The 19,700-nt window shown below is 41.8% G+C and overlaps 5 protein-coding genes across 5 annotated transcripts; 2 read left to right on the top strand and 3 right to left on the bottom strand.

Annotated features, from left to right (window-relative positions):
- Positions 1-39: 39 nt before the first annotated feature.
- LOC144195022 (anaphase-promoting complex subunit 7) lies at positions 40-3,266 on the bottom strand. The gene is made up of 11 exons (XM_077714353.1): positions 2,986-3,266; positions 2,337-2,517; positions 2,146-2,265; positions 1,896-2,007; positions 1,680-1,833; positions 1,435-1,577; positions 1,237-1,354; positions 975-1,171; positions 690-914; positions 455-605; positions 40-377 (listed from the first exon to the last, which is right to left on the bottom strand). Exons 1-11 carry the CDS (start codon positions 3,084-3,086, stop codon positions 188-190), a joined length of 1,692 nt encoding a protein of 563 aa, XP_077570479.1. The 5' UTR covers positions 3,087-3,266; the 3' UTR covers positions 40-187.
- A 214-nt stretch (positions 3,267-3,480) lies between these two features.
- On the top strand, positions 3,481-7,682 carry LOC144195023 (ubiquitin-conjugating enzyme E2 G1-like). Its single transcript, XM_077714354.1, has 6 exons — positions 3,481-3,691; positions 4,788-4,890; positions 5,170-5,267; positions 5,445-5,623; positions 5,710-5,816; positions 6,129-7,682. Exons 1-5 carry the CDS (start codon positions 3,649-3,651, stop codon positions 5,794-5,796), a joined length of 510 nt encoding a protein of 169 aa, XP_077570480.1. The 5' UTR covers positions 3,481-3,648; the 3' UTR covers positions 5,797-5,816; positions 6,129-7,682.
- A 328-nt stretch (positions 7,683-8,010) lies between these two features.
- Positions 8,011-11,185, top strand: LOC144195752 (cell cycle checkpoint control protein RAD9B-like). Its single transcript, XM_077715575.1, has 11 exons — positions 8,011-8,141; positions 8,373-8,443; positions 8,525-8,656; positions 8,730-8,844; positions 8,945-9,044; positions 9,337-9,443; positions 9,536-9,639; positions 9,802-9,866; positions 10,186-10,308; positions 10,631-10,808; positions 10,982-11,185. The coding sequence occupies exons 1-11, from the start codon at positions 8,108-8,110 to the stop codon at positions 11,120-11,122; spliced, it is 1,170 nt and encodes a 389-aa protein (XP_077571701.1). The 5' UTR covers positions 8,011-8,107; the 3' UTR covers positions 11,123-11,185.
- A 138-nt stretch (positions 11,186-11,323) lies between these two features.
- Positions 11,324-16,610, bottom strand: LOC144195753 (protein phosphatase PTC7 homolog). The gene is made up of 6 exons (XM_077715576.1): positions 16,048-16,610; positions 14,953-15,132; positions 14,120-14,318; positions 13,114-13,237; positions 12,905-13,034; positions 11,324-12,579 (listed from the first exon to the last, which is right to left on the bottom strand). The coding sequence occupies exons 1-6, from the start codon at positions 16,247-16,249 to the stop codon at positions 12,521-12,523; spliced, it is 894 nt and encodes a 297-aa protein (XP_077571702.1). The 5' UTR covers positions 16,250-16,610; the 3' UTR covers positions 11,324-12,520.
- Positions 16,611-16,892: 282 nt separating this feature from the next.
- LOC144195688 (serine/threonine-protein phosphatase PP1-gamma catalytic subunit A) lies at positions 16,893-19,450 on the bottom strand. Its single transcript, XM_077715496.1, has 7 exons — positions 19,107-19,450; positions 18,855-18,986; positions 18,510-18,740; positions 18,076-18,180; positions 17,751-17,974; positions 17,533-17,667; positions 16,893-17,427 (listed from the first exon to the last, which is right to left on the bottom strand). Exons 1-7 carry the CDS (start codon positions 19,159-19,161, stop codon positions 17,338-17,340), a joined length of 972 nt encoding a protein of 323 aa, XP_077571622.1. The 5' UTR covers positions 19,162-19,450; the 3' UTR covers positions 16,893-17,337.
- Positions 19,451-19,700: the final 250 nt, after the last annotated feature.

Here is a 19,700-nt window from a genome sequence, read left to right as displayed (position 1 = left end):
CCATGGCGAACTTCCCGCTGACAATTAAACACTAATAGGTTGTAACTTTTTCAGGTCAAAACAAAGAATGGACGAAAAATTGCCACTGCTGAGGTCAGTTTAGGCTTGAGGCGATAGGGATTGGATCCCTCTGAACAAGCGTGACCAGGGCGGTCCTTAAAAAGACCCCGCCTCCTCCTGGCCCCGCCTACTGCATTCCGAACCACTGCTCCTGGTCAGCCCACTGAGCGGCCTCGCTATCACTGCCCTCCAGGTCTCCGTCTTCGCCACTGCCTTCCATGTCGTCGCCGTCCAGCTCCACGGTGGCGTCCGTGGGACTCTCTTCTTTCTCCATCTTCTGCATGCCTTCTAAAGACTTCTGGTCGTTGGGGTCCAGACTGGTGGGAGAATATGAAAGAGACACGACAGCATTTTTAAAATGCACCTTCAAACCAAAACCCGCCAAATTGCTCACCTGAGCGCAATGCTGTACTGATCCATAGCCTCTTGATAGTCGTTGACAGCCACCAGGAAATCTCCCAGCATCCTGTGCAGCATGCAGTCACTCTGATTGGCCAGGGCGTTCCGAAGCAGCGCGATTCCTTCCTCGTGTTTCTGCTCACGACCTTTTGCCAAATTGGACACTCGTCACAAACTAGACAATAATCCGACATCCTCGAGTTATGAGGTCACCGTGCCTTCATACTTACTCAGTAGCTCCGCCTTTTTGACCACTGCCTTGGTGTAGTCGGGCCTTTGAGCCAACGCTTTGTCCAGCAACGTTTTAGCTTTTTCCTGCGTCACTGGGTCCTCCAGGCAAACGGTGGCCAGAATGGTCAGCGTCTGCGCGTTGGCTCCCAGTGTCTTGTAGATGTTATTGGCCATCCCCATGGCCTCTCTGATCCCATTGGACGCCAGGTAGCAGTCAATCAGACCTGGGATCAGGTGTCGTTTTAACCACCAGGACAGCCGAGGCGGGAAGGCCGAAGACTTACCTTCGTAGCAGTCAAGGCGACAGGGCGCCAAACGCATGGCCTCCCGAAAATGAATGATGGCTTCCTGGATACGGCCCATGTTTCTCAACGCCGCCCCCTTCAGGAGGAGCGCCTGCACGCTGTTGCTGTTCAACTGTATGGCCTTGGCGCCCAAGTATAGAGCTCTGGAGTAACGCTTACTGTAGAAGCTGTGACAACTGAAACGCGGGCATTTAGGTCAGGAGTAAAATACAAGACTTGCTCAGATCGCACGCAAACTTACCCAGAAATCACCCAAGGTTCGGCGTGTTGGTCAGAGATATTGAACAGTCGTCCGCCGAGGACCTCCACGTCCTCCAAGTGTCCCTCTCGGGCCCACAGGTAGCCATATACATCCATTCCTAAATGTGGGTAAAAAGCACAAATGTTCTTTTTCAGGCAGGACACGATTAGGCAGTGCCCCGATTGTTGTTCTCCGTACCCTTGATGAGATAGGGGTCCAACATCTGGGCTTGTTCAAATTTGAGGATGGCGTTCTTGGTGTCTCCGGCCCTGAAGTAGACATCTGCCAGGCTCACCAGGAGGTCCACGTTGTCCCGCAACAGAGACTTCTTCTCTAATGAACTGACGGGAAATCCGGCAGCGGTAAGTTTTAACATTGGCTATGTGCAACAGCGTCGCTGAATTAGCTGTCCTTCCAAAACGTATCCAACCAAAGTAACTTACCAGATGGTATTAATAGCCCTTTGATTGTCTCCCGCATGTATAAAAGCATATGCCTTTATCCAAACAGAGAGCCAATCCAGGTTAGGGACACTCTGGATAACATCCATAGTCATGGACGCCACTTCTGCTCCTTTGACTGATAAAGACAACAGTCCTGCGGAGAGATTTGGACGCATGAAATTTGACGTTCGGCGTTTTATGTTGCGAAATTTGTACCAATAATTGCGTCCAAGGCTAGGGGGCACTGTCTGAGGACTTCTTTGTAGCTGGTCACTGCAGAGCGTTCTTGGCCAGCTTTCTTGTACAGGTTGGCGAGCATCATGTTGATCTTTGGACAAAAGTAAACAGACCAGATTCTGTACTAGAACCCTGTTTGGCATCCTTCAGTTAGATGGAATTGTAGCAGAATATGATTGGTGACCTAACAGACATCAAATGCTTTATATATATAAATTAAATGACCTACCTTAGGAGTCCTCTGACGAGAAGGAATCCCATCAAGTACTGCAATGGCATCTTTTTCCAGTTTCAAAATAGTGTAACATTCTGCTATTTTGTACTTTACTTCAATCTCAGAAGGAAGACTCTGAAAAACAATATGTAGGGTTTAAGTCATTATGGTGGACTTGCAAACAAAGTGCAAATTCATACTCGTACCTGAAGGTTGGCCGCAGCTCCGCCAGCCGAAGTTCGAACCTTGGATGTTTTGCTCAGCACTTTTTTCTGTTGCAGTGCCATGCTGTATTTACAGGCAGCGTTGCGATACTCTTTATCGTGGAAGATGGCATCGGCATGGTAAACCAATAGTTGGTACTTTTGAGCAGGCGAAAATAGCTCTCTGGAAACAGAAAAAAAATGGGAAAAACAATGGTCAAAGATTGTTTTTTTTTTTTTACAATTCTGAGTATCCACTGGTCATATAATGTCCTTTTGAAGTACTATAGCAGTACAAAAAAGACAGATCTAAGCCATCTTGCTGCGCCATAAAATAAGTTTGCGTAAAAATTGTAACATTTACTATGTGCATATGCAATTCGTTATAGTCATTAAATGAACGTAAAAGAAATTCAGCTAAATTATGTCAAGTTGTCAGTGAGGAAAATGTATACGCAGTGCTCGCATTGAGAGTCGTAATAGAACACTTATAATAAAATCATCTTGCATCAACATGTTATATTAACACCCTATAGGTTATGTGTTTAGCCAAGCAAAGATCGGTGCATTAAAATTGAAGAAACGAAAATCGAAATGTGATGTTTTGCACATCAGCAATTAGAAGGATCCTGTGTGGATATGATATACTTACGGATTGTTATTACTCATCGTCAACAACAAGCTGCTCATCATCCGGACGTTGGAGTGGAGACCGGCGGCGGCCATATCGCGTACATAATCTACTACGTTCATTTTGTGGGGGTAAAATCTAAGGCTGGATTTTGACCGGGAGATTGCGTTTTAAAGTTTTAGCTTCTAACAAGATAATGCTAACCTGCTAGCAGAGTTTTGCTGTATTAAATATGGCGCCTGATGACCACTTGGCGGAGTATGCGCAGTTTAGATAGCAAAACTACGGCAATTAGAAAGGGAAAAACATCAGTTACATACACTACAGTTTGTATTAATGGGAACAATGATTGGGGATGTATGTAAATTGTAGTCGGTTGATTCACAATACGAGTCAAATGTATCCTCAATTTCGTTACATAAAAAGCGTGAAAATTGCAAAAAGTCACTAAAATCAGCAGCCAATTACGCGGACGTGAAGGAAGAACGCAAGGCAATACATTCAGAAGCTGTCAATCACACGTACGCATGCGCAGTGCAGCTTCCAAACCAGCAGCTGAAGCTTGTGTCAAAACACAAGAGGGAAAACGGCAGGCAAGCAGGACGCAACGCAGCGAATCTGGGCGAGCTTTCATTTCGCTTGGAGTATTTCTAAAACCACATTTTACAATCACGTGCACATACCATGACCGAACAATCAGCGTTGCTTCTCCGAAAACAACTTGCAGGTAAAATGAAATTCACTCTGTCCGGTGGGAAATAATCCAATGTAAAGTTTACGTAGCTAGCTGCTAATGTAGCCACTTGAAGCTAGCGCTTCAAAACAGGAACGTCCACTTAACATGGTGCTAACGCGCAGTCAGAACTTCTGACTTCTGGCGATAATAAGAAATTCACAGACCGTACAACAGGGCATAATTAACACCCCAATAACAGATAACAGAAAACCAACATTCCCTTGCTAACGTGCTAGCGAGTTCGTCACTAGTTAGCTGACAGAACAAAGGAATTATCAATACAGAGACCATCAGCTTTTAACGGCGTTTACATAAGAATATCGATGTTCAAATCAGTGTTCAATAGACACAGATCATTTCTAGATGTGATATTTTTGCTGTGTTAAATGGCTAATGAACTTGTTATTTCTTGGCGTTATTCTATTCATTGTGGCGAGTTTTGCTTTCTGTGGACAATCGCAGGTCGTTGTTGCTGACTCTAAATTGCAAACTAATTGTTGTCCAGGTGGCATTCTTTGACAACAGCAATGGACAGAAAGACATACAGCATTCATCATGCTGCCCCCACAAATGCTAGCCCCCCACTCATCGAGGAAGACACACGATACGAAATGACATCCCAGACAGTCCATTTACCTTTTAGAAAAGGAAAAATGTGAAGTCACTTTTTCCCCACCCCTAAATTTCACTTGTTTTTTCCCACCAGACGTCAAATAAACGCGACATTAGCAATTCAAGCTGGAGAAAAATAGCTGTCTCGTCGTTCGTGTTTGGAGGCGAGCTCATCCATTTAATAATTCATGGATAGAAAAAGTATTTTTTTGCTTTGAGTTATCATTTTGGTTTCGGGCTGCACCCTGCATGACCTTTATGGGAAAACAGACGATGAATGAATTGCTGAATTTATGAGTCCATATACTGGTAGTATATAAAAAAATCTAATCTTGGACATGAAGGAAACCCTTTATGTGGCTATAATGTTGGGATAGAAGAGACATTTGTTGTTTTTCCCCCTCTCGATATATCTATGAAGTTTTGTGAAGTTTAATCTTAATAAAAAAAAAACAATGTCACTCTTATTTTTCAGAGCTCAACAAGAACCCTGTGGAGGGCTTTTCGGCAGGTCTCATAGATGATGACGATATTTATAAATGGGAAGTCGTGATCATCGGCCCCCAAGACACCCTTTTGTAAGTTAGCTAAGTTAGCTCACTTTCTTTATTTAAAAGTTTCTTATGGTAGAGGTCCAATCCATTTCAACTGGAAGGGAATGGAAGCACATATATATTGCTGTCAACGGCAACCAAATGGTTAAGTGTCATTCAGTAAATTATGTCTCTTGTGATGCAAACTTGACACTGTTTCAAATGTCAGATTGACATTCATGACGCTGTCATACATTCTAATAAAGTGTTATTTTTTTCCACCAGTTGTCCAACCCTTTAACTTTGACATCTTCTCTATTGCAGTGAAGGAGGGTTTTTTAAAGCATACTTAACATTCCCATACGATTATCCTCTTCGGCCTCCAAAGATGAAGTTCATAACCGAAATCTGGCACCCAAACGGTAAGCTCACGTAGGGCCTCCTTCCATCAACTATTGTTTAGTAATGTTCACTTTTATGGTTACACTACATCAAATGACAGATCCACCATACAATCCTCATTCACATATTTTGTTAGGAAAACTTTGAATTGACTTAGTCCGCCGAGTTCTGAAGATTGTTTCATTGTGTGTATGCAGTGGCAAAAAATGGGGATGTGTGCATCTCCATCCTGCACGAGCCCGGAGAGGACAAGTTTGGTTATGAGAAGCCCGAAGAGCGCTGGCTGCCCATCCACACAGTCGAGACAATCATGATTAGTGTCATCTCCATGTTGGCGGACCCCAACAGCGATTCACCGGCTAACGTAGACGCTGCTGTGAGTTGGAATGTGGACCGGGCACTTTGTCTCGATTCGTCCTTGTGGCGAAGGCGAGGTCACTAAAAAGCGAGTTTCTTTTACAGAAAGAGTGGAGGGAGGACCCCAACGGCGAATTTAAGCGGAAAGTGGCTCGTTGTGTAAGAAAAAGTCAAGAGATGGCCTTTGACTAGAGCGTATTGTGAATTCCAGGGTGAGTATTTAAGCAGTCACTTTTTAGACTACAATATATCACTGTAATGCCTTCAACAAGGTTTGAGCATAACAAGTCCTTTGCTGATTTTCACATTTTTATGAACTTAAAAAAAAGATCATTTTTAAAAATAATTTACAATGAAGGGAAGACAGTGGTTCTCTCCCAAATCCAGCAACTTTTGCTGTGTAATGTAAAAAAAAGATAGTATAGTCTACCAATCAATCTTAAATTAATCCCATACTTATGTTTGTTATTTCTCATCACTTGTGCAATGTTACTTGAGCATGGAATTGATCTTCTCCTTTTTAGGAAATGCCTCCAGAGGGAAACGTTCCGACTTTTGTGCCCTTCGTTTTGCAAGATAAAAGGAATTTTTCAACTTGGCTCCTGCGAGCGGTTGTCACATGTCACGAGAAGAGCAAATTTCAGAACACTACCAGCGAAATTCACTTCCTTCCTTCCTGGAATTGTATATTTAATTTTATTTATTTTGGAAAACTAATGATGTAAAATATGTCACTACTGTAAATTAACTTGCTTTTTTATCTGCTGCTGAACAGTTTCTACTTTATACTACCAGGTTTCTTATGCAATTTAGTGGTCAAGAGTGAGTCGAACAAATGAAAGCCTTGACATCATCCCCCTGTCTTCAATTTCATACATCACACATCAGTCCGTCATACCTGTCAAAAATAATGTGATTTTTTTCAACAGTCATTCACTCAACGTTGCCTTTTACGGGCTTCGCTTTGTCACCGCTTATGTTTCAGAAACGGAAAGCTCAGGCGCTTTTACGCCCTCAAAATGGCAACCCACATCCGCTATCCAAGTGTAGCAACGACTCCATCATGCATGATCCCATCAAACTCTCGCATCTTGTGGCTATTTGTCGTCGGCGAAGGAAGGGCCGAGTATTGAATTGCACATGCATGGCTAACGTTAACAGTAGGTTTGTGCCAATTTCTCAGGATTCGATTTTAATGTCGCAATTAGCGCCCGGGGTGGGAAGACTTTGTCTGCTGCCACAACCAAAAATGGATGTGTGGGGAGAAAAGTCTGCAAACTGTGATCATTCTGGGTGTGGAGTGTGTACTGACTGCTGTGGCATCTGAATTTACCTCAATGTAGTTGTTGAGTTCTGGGGATGCTTGGGGGGGCTTTGTTGTAGAACTGGACTAGATGTCAGTATTTTGTTGCACATTGGGATGTCTCTGTAGGTCATAAGTTTCACATTTTGTTTTGGGTGCAGATGCTAAGGATGATAGGTAGGTTGAAAGGTCAATTTCATTTGTTTTTTTGTGTTCCTGGTACACATTTAGCTATCATATATCACAATAACTTCCCGATATCCTTATTTTTAAACGTAGTAATGACACAAGATACAATCCTGCATATACTTTTACATCAAAAAACGTACACTGGTCAGAAAATAAGTCCTTTATAAAGATTTGACTTGGTAATGATAAAATCATGCCATCTTTCTCCATACTGACTGATCACAAAATAAACCATTTTTTGGCGCATGCAATCAAGAGTTGAATAAGTTAAAGGATACTATTTACATTGTACAATCCTGGGCAAATGTTATGTATAGTCTTTAATAGACATGTGGGAACTTGATCACGTCAATGCTGTCAACGATTTACGTCAGAATTTTCTATCATGACCTTCTGACCGGTGTTCACTGTATTTGCACTGATTCAGTGCATTTTTCAAACTTCATTAAGCAATACACTCTGAAAATGGTGTCCGGGTAATCTTGCCTATTCTACTACTACGATGTTGCCACCAGTTTTGTTTTCCATTTTGTTTCAGCGCAATGTATATTGGACATGATGCTCAATAAAGTGTATAAAATAAGTAGCCTTTTTTTTTATCTGCATGTATTTTTTTTAATGAATGCCTTCTGGTTGAGAGCCATAACTAAGATTATTCCTCTTTTTTAATTTATATGGTTTTTAAACTTTTTATTAATTCATAAAATTTAAAAAAATATAGTCATTGAAACAACCAAAGTGTATTTGTTTTTATTCATTATGATTCCATTGTTAGTAACATTGCATGCATTTTATTAAAAAATGAAACATATTTTTTAAAAATAGTATATAATATATATGAATACATAAGGTACGTTTCTTTTGAATGACATAAATACTCAATGTTTCAAAAGAAAACAAATATGCTGACGATAGTTGAACCCAGGTGTAGGTCTAAGCTAATTAATTGGACGTTCCATTCAATGTTAGCTTGACTTCCACCGATAGTTAGCATCCCTTAATTCGCTGAAAATGAACTGTGCTCTTGAAGGAAACTGCATAAAAGGTAAACAAAAAATAACAATGCCAAGTGCATTTCAAACTACACTTGCCAAGCCCGCGGTTTCTTGCGTATTTTAATTGAAAAAGTAGCTACTCGTGTCTATAATATTGTGCAAGCAACTCACAGGTTGGCAAGGGAAAACGTTTTCGCTCGAATATCTTTGCTGTTGTAGAGTTAACTAGTACGTTATACATGACACTTCTTATTAAAATATGTGACTGCGAATATTTTCAGCTTTTGGAAAGGCTATTCATGCACTTTCGAGAATTGGAGATGAGCTGTGGTTTGATCCCACAGTCAAAGGGGTGAGCTGGTCTTCATAATAATAGTTGTTTTGTACTGCTATTTTCCTCCATTATTAATGTTTCACTTTTGAATGGTAACAGTTGGCCCTGAGGTCAGTGAATTCGTCTGAGACCGCATATGCCTGCTTCTCCTTCTCGCCAATGTTCTTCCACAACTACAGCTTGGCATCAGACCAAGCCACTAAACCCATTCGATGCAAGCTTCCCATGAAGGTCGGTATAATATCTCAACTTTACAAGAAAACCAATATATATCGCTCCAAGACTTTTTCAATTTGCTTTTCAGTCTTTGCTGCCACTTTTTCGATCTTCTATTACCAACGAGCGAAATGTGGAGCGTTGTCAAATATCTGTGGACAATCCAACTGACAGAGTCAAGGTTCAGTTTTTCTGTCGGCACGGTAGGTTAGTGTTTCTTCTACAGCGACAGTACAAAATATAACCACGGGGTGGCGGTGATTGTACATTGCATGATTTAACTCCGCCCACATCCCCATCTAGGCATCACAAAAACACACAACCTGTGTTACCAGGAGAGCTCTCCTCTGCAGGCTGTGTTTGATTCCCATTTCTGCCCTAATGTGCTCAAAGGTCCAGCCAGGCAAGTATTCCTCCTTTTTACGTAGTGTCTTCAATTTAGCAACAACAAATGACCATTTTTTAAGTTAAAAAAACAAACAAAAGGGAATTAAAATTATATTATGGTATACATGTATATTTATGTATGGATACAATAACATTTATTTACTAATAATATACAAATGCCAAAACTGGGAGGACTGGTTGAGAATGTTCCAGTGCTATTAAGGGCAGCCAATTGGTTAAATGAGTATTACAAAATAAGGTTTTGGACAAAAAGTTTTTAAAAAAATATTGTCTTCTGTTCTGTGCAGACTTCTTGCGAATATGGTGATGCATTTTCAAAGATATCAGGAGGAAGTCACCCTATTGATATCTCCTCAGCGAGTAAGTTTGAGGAATTTCAGTGAAGGACGAAATGGTGAGCTTAAGTTACATTCTATCTTCACCTCTCAATCGCTCGTATTTAAAAATAATTATTTTTAATTAGAAGCGTGTCGTTATCTGTCACAGAGCACGTGAAGATGTACACCGAGATGTCCTTACACCCCGATGAATTTGACTTTTTTCAGTCTGGGGGCGACTCAGCCATAACCTTCTGCCTGAAGGAGCTGAAGGTAATTAATCATGTCTGTTTTTTGATAGCGCTTCACATAAAAGTAGCAACGTTTATTGTTGGTGGGGTAAGTGCTAATGTGGACTCTTGCACTTTTCTTTGCACTCTTTATATGTAGCGTCACACCTTAAATGCAATAACAGTGTATTTCTGTGATTTGAAGGCTTTGGTATCCTTTGCGGAGTCCCTCTGTCTAATGATCTCTCTCCAATTTGGTGCTGCAGGAAAGTGAGTCTCCTTGGCAAAGACGTAAATGTATCCAAAAAGCGATAAATGTCTTGTGATAATATATTAAAATAAATATTGTTCTAAAAAAGTGGCAGTAATAGCAAGTGGAACAAATTGCTCCTAGAATCAAAACTAACTAACAAAACTTTAGTACAGCTTTTAAATTTTCAGTATTGGTATATGACTAATTTTGGGGTATCAGATCGTAGCAGGTCTTTTCCAATATTTTCCACATTTGCATAGATTATGATATCTGTCATTTATATTGCTGTAGGAAGGACTATGAACATGACCAGGTCATCATTTTTGTCTGTTATAGGCCCCTGTGCTTTTCTGTGGAGGACACCGTCCTGGAGGTCACTGTGGTGCTGGCTAGTTTGAATGACTATGACAGCGGAGGACCACCCCTACCGACAAAGACGCTAGAACCAACGATGTCTCGGTACGGCGCACTCACTTTGCAAGGGCGGTGAAACTCCCAGAGATAACTCCCGTACGATCTGGGTTTCGGCATGAACGCGAATTAGCTAGTTTAATTGACTCTTCCCACCTGAGCCTCTCTTCTGGCACTGAGTCATGCTGCTTGGCTATCACTGGCTGCTTTTAGAATCTCACGTGGGTGTACTGTTACAGCCAGACTTGAATCTGTGACGCAAAAGTAGGGCACTTTAGAGAGTGTAAGGTTCAAAAACTGATGAGCACAGCATGGATTTGAATTCCAAGTGAGGATCGTTTATGCCTCTCTTCTCTTTTGTGTTTTGCAGATGTACAGATGCTACGACCAGAGACGACCTTTCCAGTGAAAGAGCTGACATGGAGGTGGTCCCATCCAGCCAGAACAGCCCCAACGACCCTCCAGAATCTCTTTTGCTGCTTTATAATAGCAAACTTCTTCAAGTTTGCACCACCGATGTGACCAGTAGTAGTCCTGCTTCCTCCATGGTAAACCTTCCAAATAGGACATGTTCAGTATATGGTATATTTTACCTCTCAACTGTAATGGCACATGTCCTTTGATTGGTAGTCTGTGGTAACGTGTGCAGTGATTAGAACATAGTTTTGGAGGAAAAATATTTTATTGTTTTTTTTATAGTCCTATCGTTTTGCTCCCAAAGATCTGTTCCCTCCTGTTTCGAGCTACGTCATCACAGCGAGATGATGACAACTGCGCCGCCTCTGTTCTAGCTTTTGACACTGAAGTGGAGGAGGATGAAGACCCGGGAGGAATCGCCAAATTATCAAGTCCCCAAAGTTGAAAAACTGTTTCATACAAGTATTTATTATATTTAATGATTTTCTTAAGGTATGTTATTAACAGCCCTGACAAATTATCCCATTAAATCCATACAAGGATTTATTCATGACTTTAACTTGGATTATTACCTTATTCAACCTCAAAGTGAAATGTTTAATGACAGTGTATGTAACTGGAATCACATCAGTCATACCTCACAAGATAATAAATACTATCATCTTTATTTAAATAGCGTACAGCAGATCAGCGTTGATGTGTACATCTAAAAATATTTCATAATTTGTTTAGAGGAGGGAAATGATGTTCTTCTGGGCGCAAAGTGTTAATGCTAGCCATATTATCCAAAAAAGACTTGCTTGATCATGATGAAGCTACTAATTGCCCTGCAGACATACTAAAATGCTTCAAAGTAGTAGTTGGAATTGCTTTACTTTAATCTCCCTTTGTCTTTTTAGTGCAATCTTGTAAAGTGTCATTTTAGCTAATGGCTTCATAACTACTGGATGAAAAGAACATTTGACCATGTAGACCACGGCTATTTGCAATTTGAGGCTTGGATTTGCCAGTATCATCATTTGATACAAGGCACGTCATTAACACTACACAAAAATGGACTTAAAAGTGCAGTAAATTCATAATGCAAAATCAGTAACAATGTAAAATTGAAAGTTAGCCGATTACAATGTTTTACGTTCAATTAAAGTCAACCAACTGCTCTGACAACATAGAAAAATATACTTGCGCTTTCCCATTAGCTTTTTCAGCTTTGTGCGTTTTAAAGTTTTTGTCCGTATGGCGCCTTGAGCTTTTTCTTCCATTGCATACACATTTATCACAATTCCTCATGAAACAAAGAAACCATGTCACCATCACGCAGCAGTAAGATTAAAGGGAGGCCATCTGTTTGATGGAATTGACTTGCATGAGTCTTGTGGTATTTAAAATGATGCCTTCACTAAGTCAGATCGTTTTGAGGGGTTTTCTTAGAAAATACAACACATTATAAAACATCTCCCTGCATCCATATACAAAATTTACCAATAACCACTGTTAAAAAAACAACCTAACATCTTTGTTTATCCAGCCACAAGGACGACCCATCCTGCATAAGCTCCTTTCCCTATGTTGGCTACTCCAAGAATTCACCTGAGGGGACACAAACCCTCCAAAAAGCTTCATCCTGCAACATCTTCCATGCCAGGTATGTCCTTTATCCAAGGAGCTCTGCACATTGCTGCTTTTTAGAGCCTCCTGCAGCTTTTACATCCATTTGAGGTTTGGGGTCAAGTTCAAGTGTGACATGCAGGCAGGAGAGGAAAAAAATACAATTGATGTGATCCTCAGTCATTCATCCTGTCCAGCAGGAGTCAGAGCAGTCCATCCGGCCACAGTCCAGACCTTAGTCAGTGTATTCTGCTACTATGGACAACAGCACTGTGATGTCATCGGGCTTCCCTCCTGGAAATAAAATAGAAATATTTTTAAGTTTGTGCTTTGGGTCAGCAGAAACAGCTAGATAAACAGCTTCTAACTTCTATTTTAATATTTAATATTAAGTACACCAAAGTGAGCATTTGTGCTTTTTTTTCATGTTCACTTTACCTATTGTTGAAATCAACATGCCTAAATGCCAATTCTAATCAACATTAAAACATGTCCCATTTTTATTCCTCGAACACTTTACTAAGTTATTATCACGTCATGCACGGATACTAAAAGCAAACTGCATTTTAGCATGCTCAAATCTTGTCTTCTGTTCTTATTTAGTTGGAGATGCAGTCACCTCGAACATTGAGTCCGTTGTCACAAGCAAACTGTGCGAAAGGTGACATGTAATTGGGGTCGTAGGCCAGATCGTGGGCCTGCTCGGCAATACTGCGGGCAGTCTTCTGAATGCTCTCGTAGTTGGCACTCTGTACAGAAAGACAAACGAGGTATGTGACAGCGTCTGGTTCTTATTGTGATATGACACTGCATCTTCTGGCTTCTCACCTTGAGTTTCTTCAGTTCCTGGAGGATCATGTAGTCTGGCATGTTGTCAAACAATCCATCAGTGGCGGTGAGGATGATGTCACCCAGCTGGACGTCAAAAGAAGAGCTGTCGGCGGCGTCTGGGCTGAAAAATCGTACGAAGACAGTGTCAGAGAAGTGAGCAAATCTTCTTACGCTTTAGACGCGCAGTGTTTCCATTTGTGGTTTATAACCGGGCGGGCCTGCAAATCTTCATGTGTGCCATTAAAAAAATATTAGATGCGAGATCAGAAACAAAACTAGTTTTTTAAGATCAGGACGATCTGTATCTTATTCTAATTGCACTATTCAACTTCTCTCCTGGGAATGCAATCAAAGTGACATTAAAGTCTCAAAGCGACGTTATTTTAAGATGTGCTGGCCTTTGTGTTTAGATTCTAACTTGATCTAAAGGAAACACTCGGCCCTTTCATGCAACAAATTTTTTAGATTTTATTTTTTTAACTCCCAGGGCTCTGTCAATTCCACATTCCATCATTGGCTGAATTTAAAACTCGCTTGGTAAAAACACAACCATAATTGTGGCAGTCTCTTTAACAGCGAGCCCAATTGATGGCGGGACTACTAGTGGACTTGGCCCATCAGCCTGCAGTGGCACAGACTTTGCTAGGGTGAGAGGGAATGCTTGGCCTGCATCCACAGGCCGCTCTGACAGTACAATATGTCAGTACGCTATTGCTGCTGCTTGGCACAGAGCAGCACGTGGACCTGACAGTGCGTTCCTGGGCACTCTCTACATAGACAAAACATGGGGAGAGAAACAAACGTGTTACTCTCAGCACCCTCAGTGGAATGTTTTTCTTGGAACCCACTCTCTTGCGTGGGCACGATAATCTGCTTATTGCCAGGACAGACCAATTCGGTATATTTTACAACAATAGTGTTCAAGGGGAATCGGAAAGGCGTACAGATAATCGACATGGAGTTGCAAGTATATGTTATGGCACCGCTAAGTGCGATGACTCACCTGTCGCTAAGGACGGCCCCCTCGGCCTCGGGCGGAGCTATGGAGAGTTGGAAGGGCGTGTTGAAGTAATGTTGCTGCTCATCGGAACGGTGAACCACCTCGCCCCCGCGGACCACCAGGAAACCAGAATCCCCCAAATTGGCCGTGTGCAGTTGGTGACTTTGCCGGTCCAACACCACAATGCAGGCTGTGCTACTGCCTGTAGGAACAGAAAGAAATCATAACTACTAGTATTTCCCCTGCAAAGTTTCCTGCCTGAGTTAGATCAATTTACAGTGCTTTCCCCTTTTATTTGATAAAACATAATTAGCTGGAATGTACTTTCCAAAGGCCAAACAGCCCCGAGAATGCGGTTCTCCATTATTCTAAAAGTCCAATAAAAGGAGTCCGTGGTATAGACAGACGCCAGGCAGTTAGCCACACCCTTCTGGTGACTCACTTGATGAACTAAAATGTTTTCTGTGAGACCGAGCGGCCTTCCGAAAGCCCCGTTTATGACTCATTCACTCCCTGCCTGCCGCATTCCCTGTCCAACCACAATACAACGTTCAATGCCGCCCAGATGAACATTCATTTTGATGTGAAGGTCGAGTACAATACAGCACATTGTTGTTTGCTCGACTACACGTGATTAAGGGGTGGAAAAGTACTGCTACTCAGGATCTCATGGTTGTCTGCAAGCAAGTTTTGAACAGAAACTGTGGCATATTTAGGTTTTTCATGGCCATTTCAGATGAAAACTGTATATGGCGAGGATGACAAAGGCCAGATAATGCAAGCTAAAAAGTAAATGCCAATGTTTTCATTTAAAAATTTGAGGCAACTTTACGTACCCAGCAGCGGCACTTTGTTCTGCAATAGCTCATAATAGCTAGCGGTGAGGATGCCAACAGGGTTGCTGGGAACAAAGCGCCCTTCCTTCACCAAGCGCTCGCAAGTCTTCATTAGCGTGCTGGAAAATTGGGAAGGGTCCACGCCGTAATCTCGCCATCCTCCTACTCCGTCTGCCACACCTGCAAAACAAAAAAGCCAAAGGTTACGCCACCATGTTATGCTTACAAATAGACTCATTGCAATTCACAGCGTTTAAGAAATGAATCTCGACCAGGGACGGCAATAGTCTGGTTCTTCTTAAAAGTGACATTGCTGACCATAAATGGTGAGCCCCAAGGTCTCTCCAGCCTTGGCCACAAACAGCCAATGTTTGGCCGGCCGGCTTTACACTAAGCGTCCAAAAATAACATGTCTTGCTGAGAGGATCTCCTGATTTCCGACTTGACTTGTTTAGTGAACAACTCCAATTGTTTGAGCACACAAGAGATTTGCAGGCCAGAGAATTTTATGGTTAAAACAACAGTTTAAAAAAGGTAGCTACTATTCATTTTTTTGGCAATACATACTCTTGTGAATACAAACAATGTGAAGGAACAAATTAGACTCCCATTGTTTTGTTTGATGGGCCAACATTGTCTGCTTTTAAACAATCAAGAGGGAAAAAAAGATATTGTTGTCCAAAGCCTCTAATATGTGAGGCTTCTGACATACATATACTATTTACTTTCAATTTAACCTTTCATGTATCATGTAACAATAATAAGCAAACATGTAGATCTACATTTTAGCCAACTCAATCATCATGAAAACCAGGACTAGGATTAAATTAGGAATTACAATCATTTTATTAACCTACATAGAATAGAAAACAAGTGTTGACTTGACCACTTTACCTCAAAAAGTGTTAGTTACACCGTAATATAACAACCCGTGTTATCTGACAAATCTGACACAAATAAGCAAATGTTTTATCTAAGTCAATTGCAAATTGCAAGCTAAATCGTACTCTTTGCGGCAGATTTGGCCTTAATCGTGCTACTCGCTGCACACCGCGATCTCCGGCCGGCTCGTCGAAAGAACAAAGCGGGGCTCACCCAAAACATCGGCACATTTATGCCGGGCGATGAAGCATGCGTCGTCCCCATAGCACATCCCTTTCTTCAGAATGCCTTTCCGAAAATCCTTGCCAAAGCCACAGCTCGCCGTCACCAGGCTATAGTCTCGACCATCCGTCTGAGAGAGGCCGCCGATGACAGCTCTGGCGACCAGTCGACCGTACGACAACACGGACAGCATTGCCCCCCTCTGCTCACCCTAGCCGAGCGGCCGATGGCCGACGCCTCCCGGTCAGGGTCGGCTCTCAAATGTCGGTCGGACTGGAGATGACGGATGAGTAAAAAAGCGTGCGCGGGGTTAGGAGTTGAGCTTTGGGGGACGCTCTCCTTTGGCACCACGATCAATGCGAGGAGGAGGACGGGGAATCGCCGCCTATGTGCCGCCGTGTCCCGGTCGCCTTCGCCGCATTAGTCGCAATCGTCGCCGCCATAGTGTTGTTACCCGGAGCCTTTGAAGACGTTTAGCGTGTGCTTGTGAGCAGCTGCTTTGTAGCCTTCGCCGAGGCGTTCGCTAACAGATCAGCTCGCTTGGTCTTGTGACCGCTTTGACGTCATCGTCCTTACGCAAGCTTCCATGCCATATAAGGAGTCATTACAAACGCCTTACTTTTTGAGCTTGGCAACCCCGGGCCGGCCAAGTGCCAAGTTCATTTATTCAGGCGGAAAATACTGTTATACTTTGCAATGCAAAAATAAGTTGGCGTATTAATATTGATATTTCTTTTAAAAGGTGTTCAGATAAGGAAAGTTATTATTACTCATTCATTGACACTACAAAATAGTAGTATTGGAACTTTTTCCGAAACAAAATAATCATCTCCATATCCCCTTAAATACACTCAAAGTTTATTAGAAAGATTTAAACATTAAAAGAGAGCTTGTTAGATCATTTCCTAAAGCACAATACATGAATAAAAATGTGTATAGGCAATACAATGATCAAATGTTGTTTGACTTTGAATAGACTGAATAGCTTTACAGTAAAGTGGTATTTATGATGACCTCATTTGTATATTCCTGTGCATAAAAAGCATTATTGTAACATTTGTTAATGATAGAACAGTCGTATGTGGCAAAGTGTAGCTGCAAAATGGAGTGCAAAACACCTGAGGTTTTCATGGTAATGTATCAATTGACCCTGGTGGATAAAACAACATATTTTGCTTTCATAAGGTGGATGTAGACATCTTTTCAGTACTGGCAACATTAAGGTTAACCAATCCCTCAGACGTGAAACAGACTAAAGAAGAGCAGTGGCCGCCACGACCTTTATTTCTTTGCTTGCTTGGTAACCATATTGCGAGGAGGGGTGACGGGACGGCTGCCGTTGGGCTTCTTCTTCTCGGCAGGTTTCAAAATCTACAAAAAGATGAAGGAGATGAGTTAGTTAATCATTGGACTGAGATTAAAAAAAAAAACTGTTATTTTTGGCTATAAAATGCAAAACTAATTACAAAATCTTACCTGAAAAGAACACATGAGGGTCTCATCTACACTCATCATGGCACCAGCATTGTCAAACTCCCCACAATAATTCGGTGCGGAGAACAGAGTGACCAGCTGCCTTTTGGCGAAAAACTCGTAGCCGTCCTCGACAACCTGTGAGAAAGAAAGAAAATGTCAAGTGCTGAACTCCTTCAAAACACACCAATCATGTAGTATTTCTATTGCACTAAAATGACCTGATGTGCACGGCAGATCAGATCCAGGTCGTGCTTATGCAGAAACTTGGCCACCACCTCCGAGCCAAAGGTAAATGAGACACCTCGGTCGTTCTCCCCCCAGCCTAACACGTCTTTGTCGGGATCGGACCATAGCAAATCACAGAGCAGGCCCTGGTCGGGGACGTCTGTGGGTCGCATGATGCGCCTGATTTGCTCCATGGACTGCAGGTCAGGAGAAAGGCCTGTCCAAAAAAAAAATACTTATTGTTGTCACAGCTTTCTTGGTAATGCTTTTTCAATTTGGCTTAATAACTTAAAGAGAAGAAAGACACAAAAAAATCACCTCCATGACAACAAAAGATCTTTTCATCAACAATGGCGGCAATTGGGAGGCAATTAAAGCAGTCTGTGAAGGTCTTCCAGAGCTTAATGTTGTACCTCCGTTTACCTAGAACATGAAAAAACAATTTAATAATCAATTTAAAACAAAATTGAGCATTCACTCTTAAAATGAGAACTTTGGGTGTCCAAACTAGGGCCAGTCGGCCTTCTCATGGAATTGTCATTGAATATGGCCCACAAAAGAATCTTAAATTCAGCCTACATTATGTTGCATTCCTCAACTTTAACAGGGTAGTCAATCAAACAGGTATTTCCAATTAATGTGGTAAAGTTTTTACCAGTTCGCTTTCCATTCTCTCAAATTAAGTGAAGAATTTCAAGATGGCCACTGGGAGACAAAAGTTTGGACACCCCCGGAACTACACGATGACTTACACTCATCGTAAAATCCATATATTCTGTTGATGGAAGCACACTCGTGGTTGCCCCTCAAGAGAAAGAAGTTTTCAGGGTATTTGATTTTGTAAGCCAGCAGAAGACAGATAGTTTCCAGAGATTGCTTCCCCCGGTCCACATAATCTCCCAAAAATAGGTAGTTGCTCTCTGGAGGGAAGCCCCCATACTCAAACAGCCTCAGTAGATCGTAGTATTGCCCGTGGATATCGCCTGACAGAAAAACAGAAAACGTGAAAATTAACTGAAACTTAACAAGCAAGCTGTTCTCACTTGACGTGGTAACACCACGGCTGTTTCTAGCAATTAATGATTTAATTTTCTCACCACAGATCTTGAGAGGTGCTTCCAGTTCTAGAAGAATGGGTTGACTTAGGAAAATTTCCCTGGATTTTAAGCATAAACCACGGATCTCATTCTCTTGGAGTTGGACATTCTTGCCAGGTTTCGCTCCTCTCACTAGTAAGTTAAGAATACATCACAATCGTCATTTCCAAGCGATCGCGTTACAATATTCACATATCAAACACAAACAGATGACTGTGTTAGATATAGTCGAGAAGAGTAAAATACATTTACCTTCTAGGAGACGTTGAATTATGCTGTCAATGTTAAGTTTGTCGACATCGGCCATCGCGGTGTTGCTGTAAAAATATCAACGTCGTCGAATCTAGGTCTCGGCTGCTAGCTCTTGTAGCATTAGCACCCCAATGTTACTCCGCTTTTCCGGTACTGGACAATTGTTTTGATGGAAAGCCTCTTAAAAAACGGAAAACATTATCGATATACTTAGCCTTAAAATGGTCTACATTAAAGTCTTGAATTCGACTCGGAAAAGTGGATCACCGTGAGCGGTCATACGGAACACAAAGATCCCCTTTTGCTTTTTTTTTCTGCCGCACCTTGTCCAAAAAAGAGGGCGGAGCCGTTACGCTACTGCCCTCTTCTGGCATGGAGGTTCCCAGCAGTCCCAAGTATCCAGTTCATTTATGACTTACAACTAAATGTATTTAACTCTAGTGTCCACTAGATAGCACTAGTCAACAAAATTCAGAACAAGTTGATCAAGAGTTGCCAACTAATAAATTTCCAACACAATTTCCTTATTAAAGCTTGAAAAAAGCATACATTCATTCACATACAATGATGTTTGCTATGCAAAAATTGGCAACC

Source organism: Stigmatopora nigra, chromosome 4 (assembly GCF_051989575.1).
Source record: "Stigmatopora nigra isolate UIUO_SnigA chromosome 4, RoL_Snig_1.1, whole genome shotgun sequence".
NCBI lineage: Eukaryota > Metazoa > Chordata > Actinopteri > Syngnathiformes > Syngnathidae > Stigmatopora > Stigmatopora nigra.
The sequence above is the reverse complement of the archived record's forward strand: the minus strand, read 5'-3'. Positions and strand labels throughout refer to the sequence as shown.